Source organism: Telopea speciosissima, chromosome 7 (genome assembly GCF_018873765.1).
Source record: "Telopea speciosissima isolate NSW1024214 ecotype Mountain lineage chromosome 7, Tspe_v1, whole genome shotgun sequence".
NCBI classification, from domain to species: domain Eukaryota; kingdom Viridiplantae; phylum Streptophyta; class Magnoliopsida; order Proteales; family Proteaceae; genus Telopea; species Telopea speciosissima.
In genome coordinates, this window is record NC_057922.1 from 1,297,298 (window position 1) to 1,310,644 (window position 13,347).

At 42.5% G+C, this 13,347-nt stretch overlaps 1 protein-coding gene across 2 annotated transcripts in view; it reads right to left on the reverse strand.

The window, feature by feature from the left end:
- Positions 1-13,347, reverse strand: part of LOC122669322 (phosphatidylserine decarboxylase proenzyme 2-like) — a 54,241-nt gene that overhangs the window by 15,591 nt on the left and 25,303 nt on the right. The window contains exon 13 of one of the 2 annotated variants that reach the window (XM_043866071.1): positions 5,418-5,518. In XM_043866071.1, the coding sequence (XP_043722006.1) occupies positions 5,418-5,518 (101 nt within the window). Of the gene's footprint in view, positions 1-5,411; positions 5,519-13,347 lie in introns of both variants that reach the window. The other variant, XM_043866070.1, reaches the window with a different exon arrangement.

The following is a 13,347-nucleotide window of genomic DNA, read 5'->3' on the forward strand; positions in this document are numbered from 1 at the left end:
ATGGTATCTGGTTTTAGTTTTCTATTCCTTGTCAGTCCTTCATGCCCTGGAGGTGTTTGGTGTTAGAGTTTATGTAATATGGGTAGTTTGAGCACCAGTTTAGTATCTTGTTGTTCTATGTTGAAATTTTCCTTTTTTACCTTTTACCTCCCTAGGGAGGTGTTTGTAATTCTTCTTCATGTTAGTAAATCAAATAGGGGAGAGGAATCTTTACTCTCTCACATTCGGTTGCACATCTCTTTCTTTCTTCTTCTCCTCTCTTCTCTTCCCTTCATCTTCTCTTCTTCTTTTCTCACCTCCTACTTTCTCCTCTCCTCTCTTGAATCAATCCTTACACCATTTCCAACTTGGTATCAGAGTGTGGTTTGAGAGTCGACCAAGCTTTCACATCCCTTATACCTCTCTTTGGAACCCTAGAAAAGTAGAGGGTTCCAATAGAGGCTATACCCTGTAAACAAACACATCTAGAAGATCTATTGAAGTTTTCTCATCATCTAGAAGGCATAATGGAAGACGTTTGGAGGTTGTGAAGACTATTCGAAGAAGCAAGAAGCCCTTTGGTCACTACCGCCAATTTTCTCTCTCTCTTCTGGCTTGTCCTCGATTGAGCACTATTTAAAAATGGGGCTGGGCTTGCTAAAGTTGCCCAAGGGGTGGCTTTCAACCCCCCAAGGCCTTGGTTACTAAAGAGGTGAGTTGGTGGAGCACAACTCATCCTCCTCCAAGCTGCCAGGTACCGGCAAATTTGTGTTTTTGCCCTTTTTTGCTCAAAATGCTTTTGTATGGTGAGTTATATCATTTGGGACTTATATGTTGTCATGGAATGAAGCTAAATTGTGAAGGGTGGGCACTTGGATGTTGTGTATCGTATCCTCAGGTACTTGAAGTCAGCCCTAGGGAAAGGACTGTTATATGCCAGACAAAACCATCCGAAGATAGAGGGCTACACTGATGCGGATTGGGCTGGTTCAGTTTCTTATAGACGGTCTGCATCAGGATATTGTACATTTGTGGGAGGTAACCTAGTCACATGGAGAAGTAAAAAACAACCTGTTGTGGCCCGATCCAGCACAAAGGCAGAGTTCAGGGCTATAGCTCTTGGAGTGTGTGAACTCTTATGGTTGAGAAGGCTGGTCCAAGAGCTGGGATTTGATATTGAGGCACCTATGAGACTCTATTGTGATAACAAGGCTGCCATAAGTATAGCTCACAACCCTGTGCAACATGACAGGACAAAACACATTGAGGTGGACCGACATTTCATCAAGGAGAAGATTGACTCCGGCTACATTTGTACTCCTTTTGTTAAGACGGGCGATCAATTGGCTGACATCTTTACCAAGGGGCCCATCCCTCATCAGTTTAGTGCCCTTTTATGCAAGCTGGAAATGTATGACATTTATTCTCCAGCTTGAAGGGGAGTGTTAGAGTCTATGTAATAAGGGTAGTTTGGGTACTAGTTTAATATTTTGTTGTCTTATGTTGTAATTTTCCTTTTTTACCTTTAACCTCCCTAGGGAGGTGTTTGTAATTCTTCTTCATGTTAGTAAATCAAATAGGGTAAAGGACTCTTTACTCTCTCACATTTGGTTGCACATCTCTTTCTCTCTCTCCTTTCTTCTGTTCCTTTCTCACTTCATACTTTCTCCTCTCCTCTCTTGAATTGATCCTTACATAGTTACACCATCCCTCCAACTTTTGGTTGATGCCCTCCCCACCAAAAGACCAGATGAGACAGAAATCTATTCAGGTTCCTCCCTTCTGTTGGGCGGGAATGGAGAGCAGAGATCATTTGTTCTTTGACTGTCCTTTCCAGATTTGGGTGGAGATTTGTATGTTTAGCTTCCCTTGTAGAAGGCTGGGTAGGAGTGTTTTGCAGGAGGCTGAGTGGATTGCCAAGTCATTTCACGGTGACTCTATTAGTATTGCTAAGCTTGTGTTTTGCTGGACTATCTCCCAGATTTGGCAGGAGAGGAATTTTCGCATTTTCCGGAACAAGACTTGGACCAAGACCTCTATAGTAGGGATATTCGGTTGGGTGTGGATGACTACTGTCGCGCTTCTACCCCTAAGGGACCCAAATCCCCTAGGAATTTGTTTCTCTCGGCCACTTGGGGAGTTTCCCCACTTTGGACCAGATCGACTTAGCTTAGGGTGGATTTCACTTCCCTCCCCCATCTCAGGTCCTCTATGTCTCGATTTGAACCTCTTGAGGTTGCTGAATCCCTTTTCCTCCTTTGCTTTTCATCCCCCTTGAGGATTGTCCCAAGTGTAAGGCTGCTAGTTTTTGGGGTAAGCCTTTTCTTCTCTTGGGTTATGTCCTTGAGAGGCTCTTAAGCTTGCCCCCGTTTGTTTGTACATTGTTTTATTCTTTCAATTTTCAACATTGTTTTCTTCTTTCACTTTTCAACAAATTGATTCTACCGATCAAGAAAAAAAAAAGATAGTTAGCCCTACAAGACATGTAATAAAGGGACTTGAGACGATGCCTTTTTTTTTTTTTTTTGGATGAATAAATAATTTCATTACCAAAGGAAAGAAAGGGGGGGGGGGGAAGGGAACAAGCGCAAACCAAATACAACCAGCCAAAACGGCAAGGGCGAGCAAGATCAAAGGCAAGAGCCCACACAAAAACTACTCACTAAGCAAACCAAAACAAGGAACCAACAAGACAATCCGAAGGCAGCCTCAAAGAAACAGGACCTCTAGCCCGGATCCATAGTCTTACGGCAGAAAACATGATCTCTAGTAACCGAACTCAGAAGCAAGATCTTCTCAGCGCAGGGAAGGGAGTAGGCAATGTAGGGGCGAATCTTAGGGAAAGGAGTGGAGATGGGGTTACAACGGTGGAAAACATGAAGAGGTGGAGGAGCATTAGGCTGGGGCTCAAAGGAGGGAGCATCATAAGAACTACGGCCCAAACATGAGTGGGCCAACAAAACGGGGTTAGTGCAAAGGGACAAAATACAAGGAGTAATTGGACTGTTGGGCCTAGCTGAAACAGCGGAAGAGGGAGGGGGGAGGGGGAGATGGGCCGAGGAATGGAATGGGAAGAAAAAGGAGAGGGGATCACCGCGGGGTCCACTAGAAGGGGACCAAGTGAAGAGAACAGGAAGGGCTTTTTGATGCTGTTGAGATAGGAGGAAATCCCGAAACGAAAAGGGGAGGAAATGGGAGGGATTGAAGAAGAGGTGTCTGGGGAAGGAGAAGCCAGGGCGACAGAGGGAGAAATCGACTCGACAATGGAAGAGGAAAGAGGCTCTTCAACAGAGGAAGGGGACATTGCCAGAGGCACAAAAGAGGAGGTTAGAGTGGCAGGGGTAGTAGAAGAGGAGTCAGGCAAAGTTTCCAAAGGGAGGAAGCGGTTGGGACCAGCAGTCTAAAGACCACCGGACAAGAAGGAGGAGCTAAGGGGAGGCCGCGAACAGCTTTAGATTGCCGCCGGCGGCAACCCCGAGAGGGAGAAGGAGAGGCATCACCATTACCGCCACAACGAAAGGCGTTAAGGGGAGAGTACAAGGAGTGAGAGGAAAGGAGGGGATCAAAAGAGGGTAAAATAGGGGGGGCGGAATCATTGGAGTGATGGAAAGAGGTACGGTAAGAACAAGAGGCTTAAAGGAGAGATGGGGGAGGTTCTAGAAGAGGTGGGAATGGGAGATGGAATTTGCCGGAGTTGGCATTTACCCTGGGAGTGTCCGAACACTCGACAGGAAGCACAAAGGGGCGGGGGGGGGGGTCCAGTCAAAGCTCACAGGTTGCTGGAAGGAGAACCCTTCGTTGTCAGAGACTATGATGAAGGATGGAAGGGGAGCATCAGCGGTGACTTCCACACAGATTCGGGCAAAGGCTAGCCGATCTTTTTTCTTTGTTCTTCCATCTGAGAAGAGAGGCTTTCCAAGAACAAAGCCCACCACATTGAGACCATCCTCACACCAGAAATGGAGCGGAAGCCCTGACAGAGAAACCCATAGAGGGATAGAGCTAAGGTCAAGCTTGTTGAGTTGCAGGTGCCGATCCCATTGTCTGAGGAGGATAGGTTTCCTACCAACATTCCATGGACCACCCTCAAGGACACGAGAGTTGTCCAGGTCGTCAGAAAATTTGAAGATGAAGAAGACATTTCCAAGCATAAAAGTCTTTACTGAACCCAGGAGCTTCCATTGATTAGAAAGAAAGGATTTAACAATCGGAAAAGGAGGGCGGCTACCAATAAAATGCCCTATGAGGCAGGATTCCGATTTGTGAGCTTCATTGACCAGGAGGGTCGGATCATAAAGAGCAACCTTGGAGGTGCCGTTAATGGTGGGGGGGACAAAGTGAAGTCGAAGGCCATCTCCAGAAGGAGACTTGGAGTTTCCGAACAGAGAGGACCAAGACAGGCTAGGGGTAGTGTGACTAGCAAAGGGGGGGGGGGGTGGGAGGAAGGACTGAAGGAGAAGATGGGAGGAAGGGGGAGGGAGGGTCCCCGGGTGGCAGCGGCGCCACCCCAGGGAGGTCGGACATGGGAGCTTAGGCCATCTCGAGCACTAAAATGTTGAAACTGTACCTCAGAAAATTTAATTCAATCAACGATACCTATTATCGGGTCAAGATTTCTTATAGCATATTGCGTTTAACTCACTTACAAGTTTTGTGTTTGTGAGACACTTGATTTTTTTATAGGTTGAAAGAATTATGGTGGTTAAGCTAAACATCATTAACTGCACAATTTCAGTATACAATTTTGTCAGATCAATAAACTCTTTTGACAATTCTAATTGTTTATTTGTGCAAGCATAGTTTTCAAGACGACACCTAGGCATCAGGTGCCTTGCAACTATGGTCACCTAGGTGGCACCTTGGTCTCCTTGGTTGCCTACTCACCTTGTTGGTGTCACATTGTGTCCAGGCCCCCTCCAACGTCTTGGGTCGCTTAGACGCTGTGACAACTATGTGTGCAAGAACTATCTGAAATTTAAGCATGGCTTGATAAAAAAATTTAACAGTATTGAGGACAATTTCTTAGAGTAACCTTATCTCTATATCAGATCTATGGAAGGTAAGAAATATTAGATCCTAGACACTTAGCTCATCCAGGCTGATAGACATCATCCAGAATCTTCTTGAAATACCTAAAACCAACTTGCTGGAATGAGTTCTTTTTACCTTCCCCAATTCCATTACATATGAAAATACCAATTTACCGAAAAGTAAATATTCTGAGTTTTGGATTTGCCTCGCAACAAGTCCATAATTTAAGGGGAAATGAATTTGAGACCCCATTTAACTAAGTGTTATATTGTGCTGCATATTTTATGAAGAGTTTTACTAAGTTAGAACTGAAAAATAGTAGCATCAAAATATGCCAACAAAGATAATAAAGAAAAGGAGAAAAGGGATCTCAGTGCTGCTTATTTTGCAAGGAATGTTACCCATGCCTTGAAAAATTCAAGAAACTTTGGAATCTCTTTAGCAGACTCAACCGAGTTCATTCGTCGACCTTGTTTCTCAGAGATGCTCTGCAAGAGTTCTTTTGCACCTGCAGACAAATAAGAAGAAAATATGCACCTTAGAAGCAAGAAAAACAGAATCAGTAAAACAGATACTATTAACTTTTTCAATTTCCCCCCCCCTCCCCCAAAAAAAAAAAGGGACCATTGACATTGTTTAAGAATATAAGGTTCCGATAAGGTGTGGTTTGCAGGTTATCATTTGTCACTGATGGATTGTAATTCCAGACCAGCCTGAGCAGCAATTTTCTTCTTCTTCTTTTGTTTTTTCCCTCCCTTTTCTTTTTTAAGACATTTTGTCAGTAAATTGTTACCAGAAACTGTCTTTAAAATCCAAAAGAATTACTTATTCACATGGTTTAGAAAATATTGATACATTTGAGTGAAGACTCTTCACTCTAAAACAGATATAATGCCCATCATATTTAGAAAATTATGGCCAAATGTGTTCATAAGTTCGAGTCGAGTCACCAATGCATTATGTTGGATGAAAAAACAGCACATGCTAAAAAGATTTGACTTAAACAGAAAAGGCAGTGTTACAAAATAAAAAGATATTGTTCAAGAAAGTCTAACTTGGGGGTCTCTAACAATAAGTGGAATATAAGGTTCAACTATGAGGCATGTTCTAGTTTTCTACAGGAAACCCCGGTAGTGTCATAGTTGATGTGCTCAAGATTTGTTGATATACAACATCGCTTTCCTCTTGAGGCCTTGCATACACTAGTGACTATACACAAGCTTATACACACTCTCCTACATGGATTGAAGCATAACATCAGGTGTTTAGAAGCTTATGGATGACGGAGATTCAATTGTGGTTCTATGACGGTATATCTAACATGGAGATTTAATTATGGTAGGAGGGCAGTTTATCTAACTCATATCCCATCAGCCATATCTGAGCCTTTGCTTATTTTTTGAATATCTCATTGAAGTGGAAACTATAGAAATAAAGTTAAAAATTTTCTTTCTGCTGAGCTAATGGTAAACTTTGTAATGTCTCAGGGGTTCATGAATGTCATGTAGCATGTGAAATATTGTTTTGGGCTATGACTTTGCTCATAGAGATGATTCTTTCTGCCCACTAACTTAGTCCTTGTCCATTATTTAAAAAACAGAAAGTCTAAAGGCTGAAATTAATGCGGGTTGTTAAGATATGTGTCACGATAAGGAGGTTTGTCCCTATTGTGATTAGTCATTATCTTTATCTTTGGTTTTATTATTTCCTAGTTAGGCTAGACTTAGACTTCTATTTCTACAACAAGAAGGACTTCTAGTCCTTCTCTAATTGTGATTGAGCTTTATATAGATATATATATATGCGATGAGGACAGCTGCCAAACATCATCCACTGCAGTTTCTCTTTGGCAATCTCGTCTTCTCCTTCTTCTTCAATTCTTTGTCTTCTCTCTCCTCTCTATTGCAGTTACTGGTTGTCAGGTCTTGGTTTGTTACATGGTATCAAAGCTGTAACCATGGTTCTCTATCCAAAGATGTCACCTTTTTTTGAATCTGTGCCTTTCTTTACTCTCATGAGCACCATCTTTAGGGAGAGACTAGTGGGAGTGAAAAGTCTGTTGATGATATTCCCTTTCTTTCTCTCCTACCTATTTCTCCTTTTATGCTTGACATTGGGAAACACGAAGAAGTAGATGTGGTAGTTGGAAGTTAAGGGATGCAAGAGAACAAGGAGAGAAATGAAGGTGGAAGGTTGACGAAGAAGAAGGAGAAGAAGAGAATATGGTGCAATGTTGTGTATTGGAGAATAGACTCCAACACACCTATATTACTTCACTAATGAGCTAAAAGAAATTTCATACACCTCCCTAGGAGGTAAAAGGTAAAACAGAAAAAATACAATATAAGGCAACTAGTTAACTAACTAGTTCCTAAAGTACCCCTACAACATATAAACTCTAACACTCCCCCTCAAGCTGGAGAATAAATATCATGCATTCCCAGCTTGCATAATAGGGTACCAAACTGAAGAGAAGAAAGCCCTTTAGTAAAAATGTCTGCCAATTGATCACCAGTCTTCACAAAAGGGGTGCAAATGCAACCAGAGTCTATTTTCTCCTTGATAAAGTGTCTGTCCACTTCAATGTGCTTTGTTCTATCGTGTTGCACCAGATTGTGAGCAATGCTTATGGCTACCTTTTTATCACAATAGAGCCACATAGGATCATTAGTATCAAACCCCAACTCTTGAACCAATCGTTTCAGCCATATAAGTTCACAAACTCCATGAGCCATTGCCCTAAACTCTGCCTCTGCACTGGATCTAGCTACAACAGGTTGTTTCTTGCTTCTCCATGTGACTAAATTACCACCAACAAATGTGCAATAGCCAGATGTAGATCTTCTGTCTGAGATGGATCCAGCCCAGTCAGCATCTGTGAAGCCCTCTATCCTCAAGTGATCTTGTCTGGCATACAATAGTCCTTTCCTTGGGGAGGACTTCAAGTATCTAAGGATACGGTATACAACATCCAAGTGCCCACTCTTGTGGGCATGCATAAACTGACTCACAACTCCCACTACATAAGAAATATTTGGGCGAGTCATAGTTAGGTAGATGAGTTTCCCCACTAATCTTTGGTACTTGCCTGCATCAACAAGAGATGGACCACAATCTTCTCCTAGTTTGTGATTTTGCTCAATAGGAGAACTTACTGGTTTGCAGCCTAACATCCCTGTCTCTGTCAACAAATCAAGAACAAACTTCCATTGACATATGTTGATTCCTTTCTTGGTCCTTGATACTTCGATGCCTAAGAAATACTTCAAGGGACCCAGATCTTTGATTTCAAATTGTTGAGCTAAGTAGTTTTTCAGTTTATCTATCTCAACCATATCATCTCCAGTGACTACAATATCATCAACTAGACAATGAGGGCTGTGATGGTACCATTGCCCCGTTTGGTAAAGAGAGTGTGATCAGCTTGACTCTGGGAATATCCATTCTTCAGAATAGCCTGTCGGAAGCGCTCAAACCATGCCTTTGGTGATTGTTTGAGTCCATATAGTGCCTTCTTGAGGAGACACACTTTCCCTTCAGCTGAAGGTATTTTGAAGCCTGGTGGGGTTTGCATGTACACTTCCTCTTCCAAGTCACCATGAAGAAAGGCATTCTTCACATCTAACTGATATAATGGCCAATCTTTATTGGCAGCCAATGATAAAAGAACTCTTATAGAGTTCTGCTTAGCCACAGGAGCAAATGTCTCCTGATAGTCAATCCCATAGACTTAATTGTACCCCTTGGCCACCAACCTTGCTTTGTATCTCTCAACAGTACCATCAGATTTATACTTGATTGTGTAGACCCATCTGCGGGAAGATCCACCAATTGCCAAGTACCATTCTTTTCAAGAGCCATCATCTCCTCAGACATAGCTTGTCTCCACTTTGGGTCTGACATAGCATCAGTAACATTCCTGGGAATAGAAGCAGTAGAGAGAGCAACAATAAAGGTAAGACCTGTAGGAGAAAGAGCATCATAGGAAACAAACTGGGCTATAGGATTAGTACAAGCTCTTTTCCCTTTTCTAACAGCACTAGGAAGGTTTAAATCAGATGGAGGAGAAAGGATGTCACCTGATTGAGGAGAATGAATCTCAGGATGTGGATCTGGATCCAAAGAGGACTCTTGGCAGGTCTTCTTTCCTTCATTATGCAAGCCTTCACCCCGTTTGTATTTAATGTGGTAATCCTTCTCCTTACCAGAACCACTTTCAACAACCAATTCTGTATTCACATCCACATCCACAGTCTTGTGCTTTCCAATGTCAAGCATAAAGGGAGAGATAGGTACAGGATAATGAAGGAAATCAGCAGCCTGTCCACTTCCACAATTCTCCCCCTGAAGAGGATGCTGAGAAGGAGCAAAGAAAGGGACAGACTCAAGGAAGGTGACATCTTTGGAGATTAGGCACTTGCGAGAAGAGGGGTGATAGCACTTGTAACCCTTGGTAGTAGAAGAGTACCCAAGAAAGAGACACTTGAGAGCTTTGGGATCAAGTTTAGTACGATGGGGTTTGTTAACATGCACATAACAAACACATCCAAAGACTTTAGGAGGGAGAGAGAAAGCAGAAACCTGTTGAGACAAGATGTCTAAGGGGGATTTGAAATCAAGAAGTTTGGTAGGCATGCGATTAATAAGAAAGGAAGCAGTGAGAAGAGCCGCAGACCAGAAGGTCTTGGGAACATGCATGCCAAACAAGAGACTACGGGTGACCTCCAATAAATGGCGATTTTTCCTCTCAGCAACCCCATTTTGTTGGGGTGTGTCAACACACGCGAGCTGATGGATAATGCCATTATTAGTAAAGAAGGCTTAGAGGCCACTAAACATGTATTCTCCTCCTTTATCAGACCGAACAATTTTGATACGAGTATCAAACTGAGTAAGAATCATCTGATAAAAATTCTGAAATGCATCACAAACATCACTTTTATGTTTCATAAGAACAGTCCAAGTAGCACGAGAAAAATCATCAACAAATGACACAAAGTAACGATAGCCAAGTAAAGAGGTAGTAGGGGAAGGTCCCCAAACATCAGTATGCACAATATGGAAGGGAACTGTGGATCTATTGCCACTGTAAGGATAAGATGAGCGACAATGTTTAGCAAATAGACATGGTTCACACTCAAATACATGGGAAGAAGGAATGGAAGAAAACAAATGTGGCAATTTTTGCCTCATAACGCTAAAGGAAGGGTGGCCCAACCGTTGATGCCACAACATCACAGAGTCAACAGTACTATAGTCACTACGCTCACATACGTAGGACTAAGCAGTAGATAGGGCTGATGATCCTGGATAAAAAAGGTAGAGTCCATTTTCCTCCCGTCCACTGCCAATAATCCTTTTTGTCACCAGATCCTGAAAAACACAATGAGAAGGAAAGAAGGTAACACAATAATTCAAGGATTTGGTGAGATGTTTTACAGATAACAGGTTAGTGGCAAGGTTAGGAACATGAAGAACAAAGTCAAGAGAAATAGTAGAAGTAACTCGAACAGTACCCTTACCAGAGATAGAAGAATGAGAACCATCAGCAATTCTAACCTTATCCTTACTAGAACAAATGGTGTAGGAATCAAAACACTGAGACATCCCAGTCATATGGTCTGTGGCACCAGAGTCAATGATCCAATGCTGGGAAGATGTAGAAGCCAGTAAGGCAGAGGCCGAAGAATGGAACTCTATAAGAGTAGTAGAAGAGTGGTGGGGCTGCAATATCCAATGTAGGGCTGCATTATCATCCTAAATGGTGTCTGTCTGCAGTCGAGATGGAAGTCCCATAGGCTCAACCTCAAACCTCATAGAAGATGTTCTAGCTCCCCCTCTCCTACTGCCATGCATACCAGGGGGATAGCCATAAAGTATCCAACATCTCTCTTGGGTGTGTCCATATTTCCCACAGTAGTCACAGCTGAACCTATTTCCTCCAATAGCTGACATAATGTAGGAATGCACAAACAAAGGGGATGATACCCAAACCCAATGGGGAGTATATTCTCAACCCAAAAAGAAATTTTCAAACACTGGTAATTGCAGTCCAAGTAGCAAACCAAGCTAATACTTCAACAATATCCAATTCCACCATATGCTTCAAAGTGTACTGGCATCATACAACAACATGAGAGACTCAAACAACACACCTCACCAACACCAAGCAGCTGAAAGTATCACATACCATCTAGGTTGGTAGCTCCCTTCTTTACCAGTAGCACCTTCTATCCATTATAAAACAACCCATAATCTTGAAACAATATAACTCAGCAAATAAAACCCATCAAAGAGGTTCAATACAGTAATATATCACAAAACAGTCATTATTTCAACAACTGGCAGCATTATAGAGCATCACAGTTTGGAGTAGCAGAGAAAGAGGGCTAGATATCACCAGCTGAGCCTATATAGGCTTGAAAGTAGACTCCAAGGCGACTCCACAAGATCTGATTTCATCTCCAACTGACCTTGGATGAAAGAGAAACAAGAAAAACTTCCCAGAACAGGCGGAGTTACTGTAGCAGCAACATAAAAAGTGAGTTGCAGACCTTGGGCTTTCCTCCTTTGCAACCAATGTTTTGGGGGCTTGAAAGGGGACCCTAGGGCGACTCCAATGGGCCAGGTCCAAGCTTCAACAAAGCCAAGATGAGGGAGAACAAGGGCTGTTTCAGAAAAAGGAACAGTAATTTCTCGGGTTACTGTTCACAGAACAGTATTCTGGGTTGTCTTTCATTGATTTGAGCTTCAAACAGCCAAGTCTTCACATGAAGACCTATCTTAGTGCTTCCATAGGCTTCATCAAGAGATATGGCATGATTTCTTCAAAGTTTTCACATATCAGCCTCTTCCTTGGAACCCCTTTGTAACCTAGGGTTCCAAACGAGAGGGAAAGGAGGTGGAGAGCTTGTAGGACGACTCTCAAACCAGAAACGGAGAGCGCTTTGATACCAAGTTGGAAGCTAAGGGATGCAAGAGAACAAAGAGAGAAATGAAGGTGGAAGGTTGAAGAAGAAGAAGGAGAAGAAGAGAATATGGTGCAATGTTGTGTATTGGAGAATAGACTCCAACACACCTATATTACTTCACTAATGAGCTAAAAGAAATTACATACACCTCCCTAGGGAGGTAAAAGGTAAAACAGAAAAAATACAATATAAAGCAACTAGTTAACTAACTAGTTCCTAAAGTACCCCTACAACATATAAACTCTAACAGTGGTTGATATTGGTGATCATTCATGTGGTGGTTCTAGTAATAATAAGGAGGTAATTCTGTACAAGAGAAAGAAAAAGCAAAAGAAGACCTGTCAAGAGTCCTCTTTGGATCCACATCTTGAGATACACCTTCCTCAGTTAGGTGACATCCCTTCTCTTCCTTCTGATTTAGACCTTCCTATTGCTGTTAGAAAGGGAAAGAGAGTTTTCCCTAATCCCATAGCAAGCCATGTCTGATCTAAAGTGGAAGCAAGCCATGTCTCTGAGGAAATGATGGCTCTTGAGAAGAACTGTACTTGGAAATTGGTATATCTTCCTAAGGGAAGAGTTCCAGTTGGATACAGGTGGGTGTACACAATCAAGTACCGGTCAAATGGTGCAGTTGAGAGGTACAAGGCAAGGTTGGTGGCCAAAGGGTACAGTCAAGTGTATGGGATTGACTATCAGGAGACATTTGCCCCTATGGCTAAGCATAATTCTATAGGGTTCTCTTATCATTGGAGGCCAATAGGGATTGGCCATTAATCCATTATATCAGTTAGATGTGAAGACTGCCTTCCTCCATGGTGACTTTGAAGATGAAGTGTACATACAAACTCCACCCGGCTTCAAAAGCTCCCTTCAGCTGAGGGAAAGTTTGTCTTCTCAAAAAGGCACTATAAGGTCTCAAATAGTCCCTAAAGGCATGGTTTAAGCGGTTCAGGCAGGCTATTCTGAAGAATGGGTATTCCCAGAATCAAGCTGACCACACCTTATTTACCCAACGATGTAATGATACCATCACAACCCCTATTGTCTATTTGATGACATTGCAGTGACTGAAGATGATAGAGCTGAGATAGCTAGGTTGAAGACCTACTTGGCTCAACAGTTTGAGATTAAAGATTTGGGTCCCTTAAAGTGTCGAGGTCTAAGAAAGGATTAAATATATGTCAAAGAAAGTTTGAAGTTTTGCCCAGGAAAAGGTCTTCTATATGCCAAGCACAACCATTTGACAATTGAAGGCTACACTGATGCTGATTGGGCTGGTTCAGTTTCTGACAGGCGATCTACATCTGGTTATTGTACATTTGTGGGTGGTAATATGGTCACATGGAGGAGTAAAAAGCAACCAGTT